The sequence below is a fragment of the Hypanus sabinus genome, chromosome 12 (genome assembly GCF_030144855.1).
Source record: "Hypanus sabinus isolate sHypSab1 chromosome 12, sHypSab1.hap1, whole genome shotgun sequence".
Classification (NCBI taxonomy): Eukaryota; Metazoa; Chordata; class Chondrichthyes; order Myliobatiformes; family Dasyatidae; genus Hypanus; species Hypanus sabinus.
This window is the reverse complement of record NC_082717.1, coordinates 11,465,814-11,488,317: the sequence shown is the minus strand read 5'-3', so window position 1 is coordinate 11,488,317 and position 22,504 is coordinate 11,465,814. Positions and strand designations below refer to the sequence as shown.

Here is a 22,504-nt window from a genome sequence, read left to right as displayed (position 1 = left end):
TTATAGAGGGGAAGAAGCTTTTCCTAAAACATAGAGTGTAGATCTTCACTCTACAGTACCTCCTCACTGACAGTAGTGAGAAGGGGACATGTCCTAGTCGTAGGGATCCTTAATGATGGATGCTGCCTTCTTGAGGTATCACCTTTTGATGATCTCCTTGATGGTACAATGTGTTGCACCTGTGATGGACCTGACTGACTACGGCCCTCTGCAGCTTTTTTTGATCCTGTGCATTTCCACCTATTGGGGAAATTTTGTATAATTTGTATTTAATTAATTATGATTTTAAGGTGATTGGAAGAAAGTATAAGGGGGTGTCAGAGAAAGATTTTTTATACAGGGATACATGGGTGTGGGAGACACACTGCCAGTGGTGGGGGTTGAGGCAGATACATTGGGGACATTTAAGACCCTCTTAGATTGGCACATGGATGACAGAAAAATTGAGGGCTATGGGGAAAGGATGGTTTAACTTAGAGTAGGTTAAAGGGTTGGCACAACATAGTTGGCTGAAAAGCCTGTACTATGCTCTACTGTTCAACATTCTGAGCTTTTCTTGCAAACGCTGAGTGTCTGACATTTTGTGCCTACGATGCTGCAGCATAGAGAAACTCATGTATATGACAATAAACACAAGTTCAACTATGAATTATTACAAGCACTTTCATATTCAAATTATCAGTAACCAAATACTGTATTTTCTTGCAGAGAATGAGAACGAGGATGATGCTTCTCTCCCACAGTCTTCTCTCTCCAACAATCCTGCTGCAGCTATGCCATCGTCCGACCTCTCCAATATTCAGAACCCCGCTGCCAATCACACTTCGTCAAATTTCTCAACCATTCACATCCCTCCCGGTGCCCATGCTCCAGCCAATACTCCAGCCGAAGTGCCCAGCAACTCAGGTATGGCTCACTGTAACACGGAGAATGAAGGGCAACTGCATGAAGGGTGCTGGTTTCATTCTGGTGCTGACCCAGGCCTGTGTTTAATCATCTGGTCATTCTTGATAGAAAGCCTGGCCCTCAGATGTACCTCGAGGTATCTAAACATTTAAAATGGTAAATGGTTTATTATTGCCACATGTACTGAAGTACAGTAAAAAACATTGTTTTGCATGACATCAAATAATCAGATTCAAGTTACACTGACATAAACGCAATGGCTATTTTATTAGGTATACCTGTACGCCTCATTAATGCAAATATCTAATCATCCAATCATGTGGCCATAATTCAACCATAAAAATATACAGACATGGTTAAGAAATTCAACTGTTGTTCAGACTGAACATGAGAATGGGGAGGAAATGTGATCGATGTGACTGAATGTGGGATGATTGTGGGGCCAGACGGGTGGTTTGAGTATCTCAGAAACTGCTCATCTTCTGCAATTTTCACAATTTTTAAGAGCTTGCAGAGAATGTTGTGAAAAACAAAAAAATCCAGTGAGTGGCAGTTCTCTGAGCAAAAACGTCGAGTTAGTGTAACCCTGAGGTTCAGCCGACAGCATTAATCTAGGGAAGACAGTCTCTGGCCCTGCCAAACGTGTGAAACCTGAGGTACAAAACCTCTTGTTTGTGTGGATGCTGTGTGACGTGTTACCCTGTTATAAATCAGTACCACGAAATAACAGACAGTACCATATGCAATTAAATGATTTAGCTTTATAATTCTTAATTTCACTAGAGGGTTAGTAAAGTAAAACAAAAAGAAAAGGGCCCATTTTAATGAAACAGTCTAATGGGCGCATTGGAGCTCTCGGCTTCCCGTCCGTTAGTCCTCCATCGGGCGTCGACTCCCAGCCCCTCGCTCCAAGTCCACTCCGTCCTGCAGTCTATGGCCTCTCCTTTCTCGCGTCTTCTCTCTTCATCTCTCACCGAACAAAAGACCTAGAACACTTCACTCTTGGGCACACAACAAGAAAAAACGCTCCCTTCATTGGATGGCGCATATTCCAAAGCTCCCATTATCTCTAGTCTTAACCCAAACATTGCTACTACAGAAAAACCATTACATTAGCAGTGACATTCCATTCCAATTACATTCCAAGGGTGTTAACATTAATGAGAGGGGTCAGAGGAGAATGACCAGACTAGTTCAAGCTGGTAGGGTAGGCGACAGTAACTGAAACGAATACAAGTTACAACAGTGGTGTGCAGAAGAGCCTTTCTGAAAGCACTGTAGGTTGACCCTTGAAGAAGATGGCCCACAGCAGCAGAAGACCATGTACATACATTTAGTGACCACTTTATTAAGTACAGCAGGTAGATAATAAAGTAGCCTCTGAGTGTATATTGTTAATATTTTCATTCAGTGATATTCCATCTGAATCTATAATCTCTTGGTTCAGGGTTTTCCATGAGCTTGGGGTATAGTCAGCAGCTACAGAAGAGAAGGATGTTGGAGATTAAAGTATATTAAGTGTGCCCAAAATGCTCACCAAGCTTATCTGAATGAAGACTCAAGATTTCAGATGCTGGAGCAACAAACAACTGCTAAAGGAAGTCATCAGGTTGAGCAGTATTTCTGTGGGAGGGGATATAAATTGTTGATACTCCAGATGTAGGGCTGTGATCTGAAGCATCTTTATTTCATATCCCTCTGCAGCCGTTGTCTAAACCGTTGAGTTCCTCTAGCACTTTGTTTGTTGCCCAAGCTGATCTGAATCATTCCTAACTATTGGACACTGTAGTTACCTTTTCCCCCATTCATTAATGATCCTAAGCTGCAGGAGGTTAAAGGAAATCAGTATTCTTCCTCTCCAGGTTAAACTACACAATACAGAGCTGTGGATATTTCCGATAAAGCTCCACTTTTCACCCCACAAAATCCAAGCAACTCCTTTGCAGCTATCTTTTGTGTTTGTTTGGTTCAAGTCATGTGTACGGAAGTTCGAAGATGGCTATTTGTTGTGACCAGTCCATCACATTCAAAGTCCTTCCCAGCATTGAGCACATTTGCAAGGAGCACTGCCACAAGAAAGCAGCATCAAGGACACCCACCATCCAAGCCATGTCCTCTTCTCACTACTACCATCATCATGCAAGAGGTACAAGAGCCTTAGGTCCCACACCACCAGGTTCTGGAACAGTTGCTACTTTTCAACCATCAGGTTTCTGAACTGGCATGGATATATTAACTCATTGCAACACTGAACAGATTCCACAACCTATGGCCTTATTCTCAAAGACTCCACAACTCAGTATTATTTATTTACTTTTTTAGTTAATTTGCACAATTTATCTTCTGCACATTAGTTGTTTGTCACATTGGTCATTTATAATTTTTCATAAATTCTGTTGTATTTCTTTATTTTCCTGTAATTGTCTAAAAGAAAACAATTTTTAAGATAGGATGTGGTGACATTTATGTACTTTGATAATAAATTTACTTTGAACTTTGAATTTTGAACATAGTCAAATTAGAGGACCATACCTGTCTCAATACTGGTATCAATTAGATGCTTCAATTTACAATATTTTAAAACTAATTGGTGCATTTTAAATGTGGCCCTTTCCATCCTGTTAGGTCCACCCATGCAATTTCCAGTGATTGACTTTGGCTTACTTCCTTATTTTATGCTCCCCAAGCTTTGTGGTAATGTTTACACCCAATGTGTTTGTAGTGGAGAAGATTCGTTGACTTTTTTATAATGCCAATAAATGTGCTCATTATACCAAAATATGTTCTGATGACAAATAGTTTAGCCAGGGTTTAGCTTGGCCTTTCAAACACATGAGAATGTAACATTGGATTGGAACACAAACAACTTAACAAAGCTACATGATCTTGTGATTGTTAGTAACAAGTTATCGGTGAAAAAAATGTATCTGCCATATCTAGAAAAAAAAGCTGGCCGATGGTGTAGTGGTATCCACACCAGACTTCAAGGCGAATGGTCCCAGGTTCAAATCTGGCCGACTCCTTGCTCGTTTCCATCCTTGTTGACGGTTGAGGATGGTTGAGGGTTGAGTTAGCAACTCAGCCTCATAAAACCAGACAAAATGCTAAAAAACGGCAGGATTGCTGTCCAATACGCCACAAGGCGCAGAAAGAAACAACAATAACTAGAAAGGGAACATTTAAGGTGAGAGGGGGTAATTTCAGAAGAGATGCAGTGGGCAAGGTTTTTAAACAGAAAGTAGTGGATGGCTAGAATACGCTGCCTGGGGTGGTAGTACAGGCAGATACTGTAGAGACTTATAAGAAACGTTTAGATAGGCACATGATGAAAATGGAAGGATATGGACATTGCATTGATTTGTTTAGTTGGCCATTTGATTACTGATTTAATTGGTTCAGCACCACATAGTGGGCCGAGTGGCCTGTTCTATGTTCTATGAGTCAGTTGTTCTGTGAAGATGATCATGTGTAGATCCTGTCCTATAGCTTCAATGTTCAAAGTACATTTTATATCGAAGTATGTATTCAGTGTGACACCATGTACTATCTTGACATTCATTTTCCTGCAAGCATTTACAGTAGAACAAAGAAATACAACAGAATCAATGAAAATTTACACAAAGACTGAAAAACAACCAAATTGCAAAAAGATAATCTGTGCAAATAGAAAAAAAAATTAAAATATATAAATAAAAAGTAAACAAATAATACTAAGAACATGAGTTGTAGAGTCCTTGAATCTGACTACATAGGTGTGGAATCAGTTCAGATTTGAGGTAGGTGAAGTTATCCATGCTGGTTCAGGAGCCTGATGGTTAAGAGGTATATCAGTTACAAAAACTAGTGGTATGGGACCTAATGTTCCTGTACCTCCTTCCTTATGTTAGTAGTGAAAGGAGAGCATGGCCTGGATGGTGGGGTCCATGATGGTGGATGCTGCTTTCTTCTGGCTGTGCTCAGTGATGAGGGCTTTGCCTGTGAGGGATTGGGCTGTATCCACCACTTTTTGTAGGCTTTTGCATTCTTGGGCATTGGTGTTTCCATACCGGGTCATGAAACAACCACACACTCAACTGTACTTGAAGATGCAAGAGACTGCCAACACTGCAGTCAGCCTCCACAGATGGTGCCTGACTCACTGAATTCCTCTAGCAGTTAGGTTTTTATTTGCTTATACTATAACTTTTTTACTTTGACCTATTCAATCAGTGTCATGAGAGAAAAAAAGAGAAGCCTTTCTCAATACTAGCATTGTTGCACAATAGAACGATAGTGACCCTAAAAGTGTTCTGAGAATGGGTTGTTACTGAACTAATATCCCATGATTAGAAGCTTTTTTGTTATTTACTGGGTACAAGAATTGATAGGGAGCATCTACAGACAGAAGCACAATTAATGTTTTGAGTCTAATGTTTCCATTAGAACTAATTTCTTTAAGTATTGAACTTCTGTTATAAGACCATAAGACAAAGCAGCAGAAGTCGGCCATTCAGCCCATCAAGTCTGCTCCGCTATTTTATTATGAGCTGATCCATTCTCCCATTTAGTCCCACTCCCCCTCCTTCTCACCATAACCTTTGATGCCTATCAATCTCTGCCTTAAATACACCCAATGACTTGGCCTCCACTGCTGCCTGTGGCAACAAATTCCACAGATTCACCACCCTCTGGCTAAAAAAAATTTCTTCGTATCTCTGTTCTGAATGGGCGCCCTTCAATTCTTAAGTCATGCCCTCTCGTACTAGACTCCCCCACCATGGGAAACAACTTTGCCACATCCACTCTGTTGTCTGTGCCTTTCAAGATTCGAAAAGTTTCTATGAGGTCCCCCCTCATTCTTCTAAACTCCAAGGAGTACAGTCCAAGAGCGGTCAAACATTCCTCATATGTTAACCCTCTCATTCCCAGAATCATTCTAGTGAATCTTCTCTGAACCCTCTCCAATGTCATCACATCCTTTCTTAAAAAAGGAGCCCAAAACTGTACACAGTACTCCAAGTGAGGTCTTACCAGTGCCTTATAGAGCCTCAACATCACATCCCTGCTCTATACTCTATTCCTCTAGAAATGAATGCCAACATTGCAATTGTCTTCTTCACCACTGACTCAACCTGGAGGTTAACCTTAAGGGTATCCTGCACGACGATTCCCAAGTCCCGTTGCATCTCAGAACGTTGAATTCTCTCCCCATTTAAATAATAATATGCCCATTTATTTCTTCTACCAGAATGCATGACCATACACTTTCCAACATTGTAATTCATTTGCCACTTCTTTGCCCATTCTCCTAATCTAACCAAGTCTCTCTACAAACTCTGTTTCCTCAGCACTACCGGCCCCTCCACCTATCTTTGTATCATCAGCAAACTTAACCACAAAGCCATCTATTCCATAATCCAAATCGTTGATATACAGCGTAAAACACGGACCCCTGTGGAACACCACTGTTGACCGGAAGCCAACCAGAATGGGATCCTTTTATTCCCACTGTCTGTTTCCTGCCAATCAGCCAACGCTCTATCCATGTATGTAACTTTCCTGTAATTCCATGGGCTCTTATCTTGTTTAGCAGCCTCATGTGCGGCACCTTGTCAAAGGCCTTCTGAAAATCCAAATACACAACATCCACTGCATCTCCCTTGTCCAGCCTACTTGTAATTTCCTCAAAAAATTGCAATAGGTTATATCTAATCTAAATAGGTTATACCCTCGGTGGCCACTTTATTAACTACCTCCTCATAGAGTGACCACTGAGAGAATGTCCATGGTCTTCTGCTGCTGTAGTCCAGCCACTTCAAGGTTTAACATGTTGTGCATTCAGAGATGAGTTCTGCACACCACTGTTGTAATACGTGGTTATTTGAGATATTATTGCCTTCCTGTCAACTTAAACTAGTCTGGCCATTCTCCTATCAGCTCTTTCATTAATGAGGCATTTTTGCCTACTGAACTGCTGCTCACCAAATGTTTTTTTTGTTTGGTTTTCACACCATTCTATGTAAACTCTAGAGACTGTTAAGTGTGAAAATCCCAGGAGATTTGCAGTTTCTGAGATACTCAAACCACCTCGTTGGGTACCAATAGTCATTCCACAGTCAAAATCACTTAGATCACATTTCTTCCCCTTTCTGATGTTTGGTCTGAACAACCAATGAACCCCTTGACCATGTTTGCATGATTTTATGCATTGAGTTGCTGCCACATGATTGGCTGATTAGGTATTTAACAAGCAGGTGTACCTAATGAAGTGGCCAATGAATCTTTGTTCTTTCTGTTTTCTTGTTCATTGTGGTATTGCTGTAATATTGTTGATTCAAAAATAAATCAGGAATTCTCAGAATAAGTTGGAAATAATAAGTCAAATTAGCCACGCCGCCAGGTTCAGGAACAGTGATTACCTGATAACTATCAGGCTTCTGAACCTGACGGGATAACTTCACTCACTTGAACTCTAAACTGACTCCACATCCTATAGACTCACTTCCAAGGACTCTACAACTCAGTATTATTTATTGACTTTTTTAATTATGTGCACAGTTTGTCTTCTTTTGCACATTGATTGTTTATCAGTCTTTGTTGTTTATAATTTTTCATAAATTCTATTATATTTCTTAATTTTCTTATGAATACCTGCATGGAAATGAATCTCAAGGTAATATATAATGACATACAGGTAGTCCCCGAGTTACGAACATTTGACTTACGGACAACTCGTACTTACGAACCGAGGAAGGAGAATGCCGTCCACCATTTTAAGTCAGATCGCGACGCCGTCCACCATTTTATGTCATTGCTGTTGACACTGTGTTGAGTGTTTAACTTTGTATTTGGCTTAAAATTTTCTTAGTAAGATCCACCCTGACTCTCCCCTCCCCCACCCCATTCCGGTCGGCTGGTGGCGCAATGAGATCAGCGCCAGGCTGGAGAACGGAGGTTTCCCAGTTTGATCCAGTGACAGACCCCTCCCATGCCAGGTTGATGTCAAGCTCGCAACTCGACCTCGTAAAAACAGCACTATTATCTTTCTGTTTAAATTCCTACGCGGAATATCGTGGATGATCAAATACCCAAACCCAGCACAGCCCCCACTTGTCCCATTTAGCCTGCCTCAGTGTGGTGGTCCTTAGGATCCAGCGGATCTCGGGAACCGGAGGAGCTCAGTACCCGCCGCCCACAGTGTTTCTGTGCCATTGACAGGAAGCGATCACGATTGAAAACAAAGTGGAAATAATAAAGCGTTTGGAAAGAGGTGAAACGCCATCGGTCATTGGAAAAGCGTTAGGCTACAGTTGGTCAACGATCGGAACAATTTTAAAGGATAAAGTGAGAATAATGGAGCATTTGAAAGGCCCTGTCCCAATGAAAGCTACAATTATTACTAAGCAATGCAGTGGTATAATTATTGGAATACATACATTTCTTAAGTGTTTTATATGCATAGAAAGGTAAAGTATATACTAAGACAAACGTTTGACTAACTGACGCTAAATAATACTGGATGTATTTGTTCTGACTTACATACAAATCTGACTTAAAGACGGACTCAGGAATGGAACTCGTATGTAACCCGGGGACTGCCTGTATATATAGCTTGATAATAAGCTTATTTTAACTTTGAACTTTGCATATTTACTGTCATCAGAGCTTATTCAACAATCAAATATAGAGCATAATGTTTAATTTGTGATGTAAGTGAGAAACAGAATAAGGTACAAGTATGGTGAACTCTCATTTATGCATCCAGAATTCGAATGCAGCCAGCAAAAATTCCTAGAAATGTTAAAGCAATTTCATAGTGCTCAAACGGATTGTATTTCTCATGTGTTGTGCAAAGTAAGTGTGAATATATATTTTTTGTTTATTGATGTGAATACTGAAGAGCAGTGCAGCTGTGGGCAGATTAACCACAGCATTCTCTAAGAATTTGGCACGGTGTGCTGCTGAGTACAATCTTGTATTTATTTTTGCATTGCTACTGGTTACCTTTAAAATGGAGAATTGCAGTATAAAAAGGGTAGCAGGTAACATATAATTTGGCAATGTATCTAAAGGCTTATGCACAGAATGCTATTGTATCATATACAGTAACTTTTACATGAGCATTTTTCTTTCCACCATAAGGCATAGGATTATTCAGCCCATCACATCTGCTTCACCATGCAGTCATGGCTGTTTTTTTGTCTCTCAATCGAATTCTTCTGCTTTCTTATCCCTCTTGTTCTCTTGTTCTGTGTATTATTTATTTATTTATTTGTTTATTATTATTCATGTATTTTTTTGTAGTTCACAGTGTATTCTGTTGCACAATGATTGTCAGTCTTTGTATGTGGTTTTCATTGATGATGTTGTATTTCTTTGTTCAACTGTGAATGCTGGCAAGAAAATGAATCCCACTGTATAGTGACATGTACATACTTAGATAATAAATTTACTTTGAACTTTGAAACTATAAATTAAGAACCTATCAATCCCTATGTTAAGTACACCCAATGACTTAGCCTCATCATCTCTCTGTAGAGACAAATTCCACAGATTCAGCACCTGAAGAAATTCCTCCCAAACAGGGTGTTCTCAGTTCTCAGCCTGAGGTCCAGAAACATCTTGCTCAATGGTATTGGTACATGACATAAAAATGGTTGGGAAACCCTTTTGTAAAGGAGCATCCCTTCATTTAGAGGCCTTACTCTCAGATTCCGGACTCTCCTACTCATGGAAATATCCTCTCCACATCCACTCTGTACAGGCTTTTCAGTATTTGGTAGGTGTCAATGAGATCACCCCCTCTTACTTCTGAACTCCCCAAGCCATCAAACACTCCTCATATATTAACCATTTAATTTTCAGAATCATTCTTGTGAACCTCATTTGAACCCTCCCCAGGGCCAGCACATCCTTCCTTCAATAGAGGGCCCAAACATGCTCACAATATTCCAGATGCAATCTGACTATCACCTTATAAAGCCTCCTTGCTTTTATACTCCAGTCCTCTTGAAGTAAATATTGTAATATTGCATTTGTTTTCCTTACTACTAAATATAATTTACGAGTCTCAAATTAACACTCAAATAAACAGATAAATTTCAATTTTGGCATGAGTTCAGATCCCAACATGTGAGTTCAAAAGCTTTCATCCACTTTCTCAAAACTTGTACTTTAATAGCCTGGCATTAATAAAGACTAATGTGCGGTCTAAAAGCTCAAAATAATAGAATAGGGATTCAATACTGGCCTCTTGTATAGAGGGAGGGTCTAGAACAAAGTGCATAGCTTCAGAATACAAGGGCATCCCTTTAGAAAAGAGATGAGGAGGATTTTTTTTTAGCAAGACAGTGGTGAATCTGTGGAATTCAGTGCCACAGATGGGTGTGGAGGCCAAGCCATTGGGTATTTTTAAAGCAGAAGTTGATAGGCTCCTGATTAGTCAGAGTATCAAAGGTTACAAGAAGGCAGAAGAGCAGGTTGAGAGGGATATTAAATCCGCCTGATAGGAGAACAAACAGTGGTCTGAATGACCTAATTCTGCTCCTATGTCATGCAGTCTTATGGTCTATGGTTATGTTTATGCAGTCAGCACCCCCCATGCCCCGTGAATGCTGGAAGGTTGGGAGTTCACTGTAGCACATCTGAGGGCCATTTATCTGAGCATGACCGGGGAATTCTTCAGAAAATCATCCTATGCTAGTGAATCACCTCACTGCCTTCACACTCAGCCTGAACTAGAGTCGCCCTGAATCTTACTTTTTATTTATTTGGATATACAGCATGGAATAGGCCCTTTTAGCCCTTTAAGCTGTATCACTCCAGCAGCGTCCGAAATCTCCGATTTAACTCTAACCTAATTGTGGAACAATTTACAGTGGCAAATTAGCCTGCCTAGTACATCTTTGAACTGTGGGACGAAACCAAACCACCCTGAGAAAACTCACACATTCTATGGGGACTCCTTACAGAGAATACTGGGATTGAACTCTGAGCCGTATAGTGTTGCACTAACCGCTACACTACCGTGATGCCCATTTGGAAACCTCCTAAAGCACATTTGCCTGAGTTTAGAATAGACCCTACTGCAGCAAACCAACAGATTTTGACCAGCTTCACTGGCACCAACAAAACAGCAGAGTTTCTTCTATAAACCAAAATCATATTGGATACCTGAAATTATGACAGAAAGGTGGGCTTATGGTAAAACGAAAGAGCTACAAATGAAACCAGAAAATACTGGAAATGTTCAGCCAGTCAGACAGCATCTGTGGAGAATGGTTATCTTCCATCATAACTGTGAAAGGAATCAAAACATGATTTCAGTTAGGGTGAAATGAAATAGGCTGGGAGAAGAAGAAGTATGTTATTGTCTGGAGCCAGGTAATGATACAGGCTGGGGAAGGTGATAAAGTCTTGTTGACTGTAGATGTTCTGAATGCTACAGAACTGCAGAAAATGAAATGGATGTAAAGGGAAAAGAGAACAAAAAACAGTTCTGCATCTCCATGATCCCCATCTGTGGAGAAGCAGAAATTGTGCAGATGTTGGAAGTCTGAGATCAAAGCAGAGAATGCTACAAGTACTCAGCAGATCAAAGTTCAAAGTACATTTAATATCAGAGTATGTATCTAGTGCATGACGTGAAATTTGACCTCCACAAAACAGAGGAACTCCAGAGAATGATAGAAACATCAAAATCCCAAAGCCCCCTTTGCAGCACCCCCACCCCCAGCATCTGCAGTGCAAGACGGTCAAAAAATGCTGGAGGAACTCAGCACATCAAGCAGCATCTATGGAGGGGATAGCAGACAACAACCAGAGGTCATGGGTTAAGGTGAAAAGTTTTAAGCAGAACATGAGGGGAATCCTCTTCACTCAGAAGATCGTGAGAGTGTGGAACGAGCTGCCAGCACAAGTGGTGCATGTGAGCTCGATTTCAACGTTTAAGAGAAGTTTAGAAGATGTTTCAGCCCAAAACATCAACTGTACTTTTTTTTTCCATCAATGTTGCCTGGCCTGCCAAGTTCCTCCAGAATTTTGGGTGTGTTGCTTAGATATGGATGGCAGGGATATGGAGGGCTACTGAACGGGTGCAGGGTGATGGGATTAGGTAGTTTAAATGGTTTGGCAGTGGTTAAATGGGCCAAAGGGCTTGTTTCTATGCTGTACTTTTCTATGACTCTACAACTCTATGATATTTTGGACCCTTCATCAGGACTGGAGATGAAGGGGGAAGATACCAGAATAAGGAAGAGGAGAAAGAAACAGTTTCAGGTCGTCAGACTGATATCTGCTCGAGGAAGAAGTGTAGAGACTTCAGATCTACTGTGGAGTGGACAAGTGGAGGGATTATCCTTTGATTGCTAAGATCAACCAGTTGTCCACAACGTTGTCAAAGAAATGGGGTGGGAGTCTTCATCATCTTACCTGTTATAAGTTAGACATGGAGAAAGAATCACTTCAAAAAATAAGCTTTTTCATTAAAAATAACAAGTTGATATGATGTCCTGTCTGGGAACCTTAGGTAGTTTTACCGCATTTTGCATTAAGGTCCCTGATTGAGCCTATTTATTGTCAAGTGCACAAGCACATGTATGCACAGGTGTAATGAAAAGCTTTCTTACTGCAGCATCACATGCTCGTAACATTAGACAAACAGTGTAAATGTAAGTTATACAGATTTTTTACAAAATTAAAACAAACAATGATCCATTTTAGTGCAACGTGAACAAAGTGGCCATAGGGTCGCTGTACTGAGGTAGTAATTGTGCTGGTTAGTTCAGTAACTAAATGTCTGAAGGGATGTTTTGTTCCTGAACCTGGTGGTGTGGGACTTCAGACTTCTGTACCTCCTGCTCGATGATAGCTGCAAGAAGACAGCATGGCCTAGATGGTGATGATCTTTGATGAAGTTGAAGCTTATTGTCATTTGACTGTACAGATATATAACCAAATGAAACAATGTTCTTCCAGACTACGGTGCAGCCACAAAACATTTATCATACACAGCACGTGAAACAAAATATTACCACAAATAACTTAATAAAATATTCACGATGATTGTAGTGTGCAGCACATGTTAACAGTAAACAACTCGCTGTCCTAGTGACAAGACCTCAGTGGTGGCAGGGTATTCAATAGTCTCACAGCCTGAGGGAAAAAGCTGTTACCCCGTCAAGCAGTGCTAGTCCTAGTCCTGATGTTCCTCTACCTCTTTCCTGAGGATAGTGGATCAAAGAGATTGTGGGATGGCTGGTAGGGTTCACAATAAGGCTTTGAGCCCTTTATTTAAAATGCTCCCAGTAAATATCACAAATGGGGTAGGGGAGGGTTACCTTGTTGATCCTCTTGGCAGTTTTAGCTATCCTCTGTAGGGTTTTTTCTGCCTCAAGGCAGAACCTCCTGTAGATATAACCAACAGTGGGGGGGGGGGGGGTGCCTGTGATGTTTTAGGCTGAGTCCACTGCTCTTTGCAGCTTCTTGTATTCCTGCTCATTTAAATTGCCATACCAGAACATGATGCAACCAGTCACTATATTCTCAACAGTACGTTGTATTGAAACAAAAAAATAACAGATTTTTCTGACTTAACAATAGTTAATGCTAGTTGTGGTCTCATGTACCAGACTCAACCTGGAGACATTACATTACGTGACTGGGGGGTGGGGGGGGATGTCCGAGGTAGGTCTTTTACAGAGGGTGCATGGAACATGCTGCCAAGGGTGATGGTAAAGGCAGATACATTAGGAACATATAAGAGGTTCACTGATAGACACATGGATGAAAGGAAAGTGGAAGGCTCTGTTGGAGGTAAGGGTTGGATTGATCTTAGAGTAGGCTAAACGGTCAGTACAGCTTTGGGGATTGAAGGTGTTGCACTGTGCTGTGATGTTTAAACTCGTTGGCTCCTGTACCTAATAAAGTGATCACTGAGTATACGTTCATTGTCTTCTGCTGCTGCAGCCCATCCACCTCAAGTTTTGACATGTTGTGTGTTCAGAGGTGATCTTCGGTTTGAACCAGTCTGGCCATTCTCCTCTGACCTTTTTCGCCCGCAAATCTGCTGTTTATTGGATGCTTTTTTGTGTTTGTTTTTTATACCATTCTCTGTAAATTCCAGAAACAGTTGTGTGTGAAAATCACAGGAGATCAGCAGTTTTTGAGACACTCAAACCGGCTCATCTGACACCAGCAATCATTCCACGGTCAAAGTCACTTATATCACATTTCATCCCCATTCTAATGTTTAGTCTGAATGAAAACTGAACTTCTAGACCAGTTTCTATCAACTTTTTTGCCCTGGAGAAACTCTTGAAATAATTTTCATGTCTCAGGAAATTCCTGTGTAAGAAGTATTACATCTACAGCTCATGGTACGTTAGCTTGGCCAGTAAGTTGTAGATACAATGATCTAAAAATAATTGTCAATGCTCTTTTGAGTAGAAAATTAATTTTTAACCAAGCTTTCTTGAAAAAACAGATGGTTAAGCTTAACTTACCTTTATTGAAATTAATCTCTTTCTTTCCCTTTCATAAATTTTTAAAACTCTTAAGGCAAATGTAATAAATTTCTGTTAAATAACTGGCTTAAGCCAAAGTGGGCTTAATTTTTCTAAAGGTAGCTCGGTAGATTTAATTTATATATATAAAGGTTGTAAATTGATTTTAGTTAAAAGCTTTCCTGTTTGTTTCCAACAGCCATTTAAAATAATCAGCATTATTATGTGTCATATGGTGGATTTGTTTTATCAATTTTGCTGGAACCATTGTTGCACTTGTAAGTTGTTTGCCGCAGACTAGACACAATGGAAAATGGGATAACAAAATATAAAAAAAAACAGCATAATAAACTACATGAGAAAACTGCAAAAAATGTGAATATTTCACAATACAATTCACTTCTAACCTACACAATCCACCTTTTGCAATGTTTACAACAACAGCAAAGTGACAGACCAGCAGCCTCAGCACATAGAGATTCCTTCTTTAGAATGAAAACTTCCCTCCAATTTTCTACTACACCAGTAGAGCTTGTTCACTCCGATAAGGGGAAATTGGGGTAGGTAATTCGGGAGGGAGAGGTTAACGTCACAGCCCAAGTTGGGCGAGTCCATTCAGTGCTCGGAAAAGCGCATCAGCCTACACCGCCCTTCCCTCCGTGCAATACAGCGCTTACCATCAGTGGACTGTCCCGGCTTCTGTGCAACACAGCGCTCACCAGTTATCAACAGCCTCCCCTATCTTGCACCAAAATCTGAGAATAAGTACAGTCCTACTGCACGCAACCATACCGGGCTGAGAGACCGCTAACAAGATTGATCACTGGACACCACACTGCAAGCACTAGTAGCATCGTGCATTTCGTAAAGTTCAAAAAAACTGTTTATTTTTCAATCTCGATCTCTCACGGAAACCCCCAATTGAGAAACCCCGTGCTAGACCATGTCTGCATGCATTTATGCATTGAGTTACTGCCCATGATTAGCTGACTAGATACCTTAATGTGCAGGTGTACCTAATAAAGTTGCCACTATGTCCCACATACATTTGCCTTGCAACATGTGTTTGGGCCACACTCCAGTTGTGGACTGGGTGCTCCCATTGATGCTGATTTTACTGATATCAGTCTGGCTATACAGAGTTCTTTACTCTGCACCTTGCACTCCCAATCAATCAAGGATGACGCAGTTTGGAAATGTGCTGATGTTGTATAGTATAAGAAACATTCCATTCCCAAGAAACTGGACAAAGCCAGCTTTAGCAGGGTGGGAACCACGAAGAGAAGAAGGTTTGTCATTCTTTACAATCCTGTCTTCAAATCCCCATGGCTCAGAAAGCAGACTTGTGCTTTGAATTTATTAATTTTTTGTTTGAGCTCTTTGGGGAAGAAAAATAAAAATAAGAATATCCTGATTTGACATTATCCTTGGTTTTCATGGGTTATATGCCATCTGCAGCTGAGAGATTGAGCAGCCCAGTCTCTCAGGCCTTTTATCAGTGTCTCTGCAAACAGCTGGTAGAGTAGTTAGGATCCCCTTTTCCTCCCTCAGCCTCCTGCCCATCCCTTTACCTTTCCCTCTCCCCTCCCTCTCCCTCTCACTCCCTTCCTCTGTCTCTCCCTCTCCCCCACCTTTCCCTCTCCCTCTGCCTTCACCCTGCCTTCCCCCTTCCTCTACCCCTCCCTCTACCCCATCTCTCACTCTTCCCTCTCACCCCTCCTTCTGCCTCTTCTCTCTTCCTCTCTAACCCTCTCCTCTCTCTCCCTCTCTTTCCCTCACTCTTTCTTATTCCTGTCTACCACCTCCACCCCTCCCTCTCTCTGTGTCTCACACCCGCTAGCTTGCCCTCTACCCTCTCCCTTGAAGAAAGTTGAACTGGTTTCTCCACAAATTATGGAAGTTCTTTCAGAAAGCAGTTGTGGTAATAGCCCTGAGCAGTTTTTGTAGCTGAAATGAATTTGCTTAGGGAAGTGAGGGAACAACTTGAAGTAGCCCATTGTAATTGCTGGTCATTATAGATTCTGGGGTGATAATGGAGTCAAGAAAGCTTCTGTTGAGATCATTAACTGCAGGCCATTCAATTTTACCTCAGTGGTGGAGAATGTTCACAAAGCAATAACCAGGGACAACATTAGCAGGATGTGGATTGTCTGAATTCATTAGATCAAGCCAGGACAAATATTTTTCTGTTCTTATTATATTTAATTAACTTTATAGAGTCTGAAACTAAGATAATACAGATGCTGGAAATCCAAAGTAATGCTCGCAAAACGCTGGAGAAACGTAGCAGGTCAGTTAGCATCTATGGAAAGGAATAAAGAGGACTGAGATCATTCACCAGGACTAGCAAAGGGTTTCACCACGAAACACTGACTCGTTATTTCTCTCCATAGGTGCTGCCTGACCTGCTCAGTTCCTTCACTGAAGTAATAGAAGATTCTTGAGGGAATGTAGTTGTGAAGTAAATGGAGTTCCAAAAAGCATTTGATAAAGTACCAAAAAGGGCTCAGGAATTGGGATCTGGGGATCGGATGGACATCATCAATGTAAAGTGGAATGGCATATTGAGAGTGTGGTTACAAAAATATAGAAAACCCTGTGTATGTGTGGTTAGGAGGGAAGAACAGGGCATGTTTTGCTTTTGTTGTTTTGTTGCTTGTTGTGTTTTGTGTTATTCAGCTGAACATCGTGGGTTTGCTGTATTTGCATTGAAATATATGATAACTCTTGTGGGCTACCTCGAGCACATCGTAAGGTTGTTTCAATGTACATGTGATAGTTAGTTTGAATCTTGAGCAGTACCCATAGAGATAGAGTATAAGAGCAATGAAAGTGTGAGGAACCTTTAGAAATCAAAGGTACAGCCACAACTAGAATAGACCATGACACAGGAGCAGAATGAGGCCACTTAGTCCATCAAGTCTGTTCCACCATTCCATCATGGCTGATTTATTATCCCTCTCCACCCCATTCTCCTGCCTTTTCCCCATAATCTTTGCCACCCTGTCTAACCAAGAACCTGTCAACTTATGCCTTAGGTATGCTCAGTGACTTGGCCTCCACAGGTATTTGTAGTAATGAATTCTACAGATTCATTGCCCTTTAGCTAAATAAATTCCTCCTCATCTCTGTTCTAAATGGACATTCCTCTATTTTGAAACTGTGCCCTTTGCTCCTAGACTCACCCACTATAAGAAACATCCTCTCCACATCCACTCTAACTAGGCCTTTCAATATTCAATAGGTTTCAGTGAAATCCCCCCCCCCCATTCTTCTAAACTTCAGCAATACAAGCCCAGAGCCATCAAATGTTCCTCATATGTTAACCCTTTCATTCCTGGGATCATTCTTGTGGACCTCCTCTTAAACCTCTGAATGTTGTGTTCAAATCGAGGAGCTACAGTTTAGAGAAGATGTGAAGTCTTGGTACAGAATAAATTTTAGCTGAAGGACCTGTACTGTGCAGTACTGTTCTGTTCTGTTCTGTAAAGTTGCCTACCTGAACTGCTCCCATTTGGCTGCATGTTGCCCATATTCCTGGAAAAAATGTAGGTTATGTAGGAGAGAAAGTTATATTGGTCTTAGAGAAGGTTAAAAGATAGGCGAGTGGGACGAGTTAGTGTGCACTTTCCTGGCATTCTCAATCATCTCTCTGTCATGACCATCGTATTCTAAAGATATGTATTTGGGAGCAGAATGAAAGGATGGGACTGTTCATGGTTGTTCAAGTAGGCAGACCTGATCAGATGGCTTTCTTCTGCCCCACTTGATTCTGTAACCGTGACCACTTATTTACTACACACAATTAATTCCTGGTGTTAATGAAATCAGTTCTACAAGGAATGATTACTGCTGGGATCTATGAAGGCCTGTGAACCCCCCCCCCCCCCCCAACCAAGGTCACTGAGATCAGAGGTCCATGCATGTCCAAAAGTCAAGGCCCGAACCTCAAACCCATGGTCTGTGAGTCCTGGGTTGGGGATCTTTGACAATGGATGTTGCCTTCTTGGGGCACCCACTAATGGTGGGGATTGTAGCTCATTATGTTCCTGTGCATTTGAAATGCTGATCTGGATGTATCATAATGCAACCGGTTAGGATACTTTCAACAGTATAGAGTATTTGATATACTTGTGAATGTCAGACTGGAGATCCAGCACTAACTATAAGTCACTACTAATTTACTACTTCCCTTTGAATCAAAGTCAGCCTGTTCTCATTTCTGAGCAAACGTCATAGCCAACATGAAGCAAAAACAGTTGTTGGGATCATTCAGGTTAATTTATTTATCACGTGTATATCCAAACCTGCAGTGAAATGCGCCAGTGCTGCCAACTGAAGTGTCACAGGGGAAAACAGAACATTGGGAACAGCAGATCAGCTGTTGGGGGCTCTGTACTTGGCGAATTGCACGCTTTCCTCCTCTTTCTCTCTTTGGAGGGAGAGTTTGTTGCCAATTCTCGAGTCGGAGAGCTCCGGAAAAAAGCAACGCAGCAAACTTTACACCATAACTCAGCGTGTTATTTATCTTTATTGGTCTTCCCTGTTGCTGTGAGAGCGTGACAACTCTCTGCCCCTTTACTAAGGAGAACAGAAGCCCGTCGCATGTCAAATTGTCGGGTGAACAATTAGTTCTTGTACTGCAGATCATGGTTTTTCTTGGTGGGTGGAGGGTGCTGATACTTGTGGGGGAGAGGAAGGGTTGAGGCTTTGCTACTGCTTGTGCGTGGGAGAGGGAGAAGGGGGCTTTGAGCTTCTAACATTTTTACTGTCACATTCTGTGGAGTGTCCTTCTGTTTTTGTGGATGCCTGCAAAGAGCAAGAATTTCAGGTTGTAGATTGTTTACATTCTCTGCTATTAAATGGACCTATTGAACTATTGAAACTACTAATGTGCTGGGGGCAGCCTGCAAGTCTTGCCACACATTTCATCACCAAATGTCCACAATGTTCAGGGACTACACAACAACAACAAAGACATAACAACTTAGCTCCCTCCCTTTCACCCAGCCACACACATACACACAGATAGTCCTTTAAATGCTGACATAAGTTATTAAATGACAGGAAATAATAATGAAGTGAACCCAACATGCATTCAGACAGAAAGTTAATAATGGATGTAAAACATCCATTGTAGGGAAGTTTTGTTGTGTGTTGCCTTTGCCGAGTGCTGAGGATGCAACTTGTAGATGACTTACTGTAGTTTCAAGTCAGCAGAATTCTGGAATCCGCTAATCACATCAGAAGACCCAGCTTCAAAATGTAGTATGCTGTAGTTCTTGGCATCTGTCAGCAATTAGCTTTATTATCCAAAGCAGGATTAATGGTTTGTTCCTGCTTTAACTTCAGTCTGTCCTTGTTTAAATTGCTACTGTCCCTGATAACATCTCCTGAGGATGCAGACCTTTGCTTTGCCCTGATCAGAAGTGGAAAGGCTGAGCAGTTTCAAGTTCCTGGGTGTCAACATCTTTGAGGATCTATCCCGGGCACAACATATTGATGCAATTGCAAAGAATTACAAAGACAGCGGCTATATTTCATTAGGAGTTTTAGGAGAGTTAGTATGTCACCAGAAACGCTCGCAAATTTCTACAGTTGTACCATTCTAACTGGCTATATCACTCTCTGGTATGAAGGAGCTAGTATCAGAAAAGATTGCAGAATGGTGCAAGCTCAGCCAGCTCCATCATGGGCACTAGCCTCCCCAGTGTCAAGGACACCTTCAAAAGGCGATGCCTCAGAAAGACTGATTCCATCATTAAGTACCCCCATCACGCAAGACTTGCCTTCTTCTCATTGCTACCATGAAGGAGGAGGTACAGGAACCTGAAGACGCACTCTCAATGTTTCAGGAAAAGCTGCTGCTTCTCTGCCATCGGATTTCTGAATAAGCACAGAACTCATAAACACTACCCTATTCTCCCCTCTCTTTTTCACTACTTATTTAATTTGTATTTTTCAATACACTGCATGTACTTACTGTAATTTATATCTTTTATTATTATGCCTTACAATGTACTGCTGCCACAAAACAGTAGATTTCACAATATTTAATCTGATTCCCATTCTGATTATTTTCAAGTAAACATGTAAAAATGACAGTAAATTGAAAATTTGGCACTGTATTATATGATTAATCATTAGATAATTTGATCTAAGATAACTGAATTGAAAACTAGCATGTATTCAGTTTCCTCTTCTGCTCTCCCAGTTAAGATTAGCTGCCATACATCATGCTAACCATGTGAAGAAAGCTTACAATTTGCTGTACAAAGTTGACTGGCATTATAGTCATATTTCTGTGAGTAGGTCATCTATCCAAACAATGCCTCTTGTGTCCAGCTTGCTCTATGGTGTTTAGCTAAATGTAATGGAATATTGAAATTAAACTCTTCTGCTGAGTGGGCATCAAGCTTCTTAGAAACAGGCCCTTCATCCCATCTAGTCCATGCCACGCTGCTATTCTGCCCAGTCCTTTCGAGCTGCACCTGGACCATAGCTGTCCATATCCCTCCCATCCATGTTCTTATCCAAAACTTCTCTTAGATGTTTCAGTCGAACTCATGTCCACTGGCAGTTCAGTACACATGTGCACCACCCTCTGAGTGAAGAAGTTCTCCGTCTGATTCCCCTTAAATATTACACCTTTCACCTTAAACCTATGACCTCTAGTTCTAGGGTAACCAACACAAAATGACGGAGGATATGTCAGGCAGCATCTATGGAGTGGAATGAACAGTTTGAGTTAAGACCCTTCCTCAGGGTCACCCAACATCAATGGAAAAAGCCTGCTTGTATTTACACTATCTGTACCCCTCATAATTTTGTAAACCCCTATCAAATCATCCCTGATTTTCCTGTGCTCCAGGGAATAAAGCCGTAACCTATTCAAACTTCCCCTATAACACAGGAACTCAAGACTCAGCAACATCCTTGTAAATTTTCTCTGTACTCTCTAAATCTTCTTGACATCTTTCATGGAGGTCAGTGCACACAGTACTCCAAATTTGTCCTCATCAATGTCTTATACTATGTCAACGTAACATCCCACCAGCTCTTGTGCTTAATGCTCTGATTTACGAAGGACATTAACCACATTCTGAGCAATTTGTACTTAAGATGAATCAAAGACCATGGCATCTTTCTAATACCTTACTGATGGCCTCAATGAAAAAAACTTGCGATGATAGAGGACCTCTTCCACATCGCCTTGCGCGAACTGCGACACTACTGTGGCACCCCAAATTATTCAGTTAAATCTTGTTCATTTGAACACAAATTATTGTAATGTTAGTAAATGCAAGGAAAAATCCCATTCACAATAGTAATGTAAATACTCATCACCATATTCAGGAACAACTACTTCTCGTGAACTATTCGGTCCTTCGACCAACTGGCAAAATCCTAATACAGTTTAGCAACACTGTGATTACTTTGCACAAACTTGGACCTTGGTGTGTTTTTTTATTTTTCAAGAGTGTTCTTTCTTGTAAAAATAGTGTATAATTAGGGTGGCTCGAGGGAGTAATGTTTACCGCGACACTTTGTAGTGCCAGTGATCAGTTCTCACTGCTGTCTGTAAGCAGTTTATGTGCTCTCTCCATGACTGTGGGCTTCCTCTGGATGCTCTGGCTTCCTCCCACATTCTGAAGATGTACATATTAGTAAGTGGCCAGTAACATGGCAACGCTTGTGGGCTACTCCCCTCCCAAGCATATCCTTGGACTGCATTGGCTGATGACGTAATTGACGTATTTCCATAAGACCATAAGATACAGGAGCAGAATTAGGCCATTTGGCCCATCAAATCTGCTCCACCATTTCATCATGGCTGATCCATTATTCCTCTCAGCCTCAATTTCCTGCCGTCTCTCCATATTCCTTCATGTCTCGATTATTCAAGAATTCACTAATCTCTGCCTTAAATATTTGTAAAGACTTAGCCTCCATAGCTGCCTGTGGCAGTGAATTCCACAGATTCACCACTTTGGCTAAAGAATTCCTCCATTTTAAAAGGACGCCCTCTATTTTGAAGCTGTGTCTTCTGGTCCTAGACTCTCCCACCATAGGAAACATCCTCTCCACATCCACTCTCTCAAGACCTTTCACTATTC

The 22,504-nt window shown here is 41.2% G+C and overlaps 1 protein-coding gene across 1 annotated transcript in view; it reads left to right on the top strand.

Annotated features, from left to right (window-relative positions):
• Positions 1 to 22,504, top strand: part of vta1 (vesicle (multivesicular body) trafficking 1) — a 306,723-nt gene that overhangs the window by 218,989 nt on the left and 65,230 nt on the right. Inside the window, exon 6 of the mRNA XM_059985541.1 lies at positions 709 to 906. Within this exon, the coding sequence (XP_059841524.1) occupies positions 709 to 906 (198 nt within the window). The remainder of the gene's footprint in view (positions 1 to 708; positions 907 to 22,504) is intronic.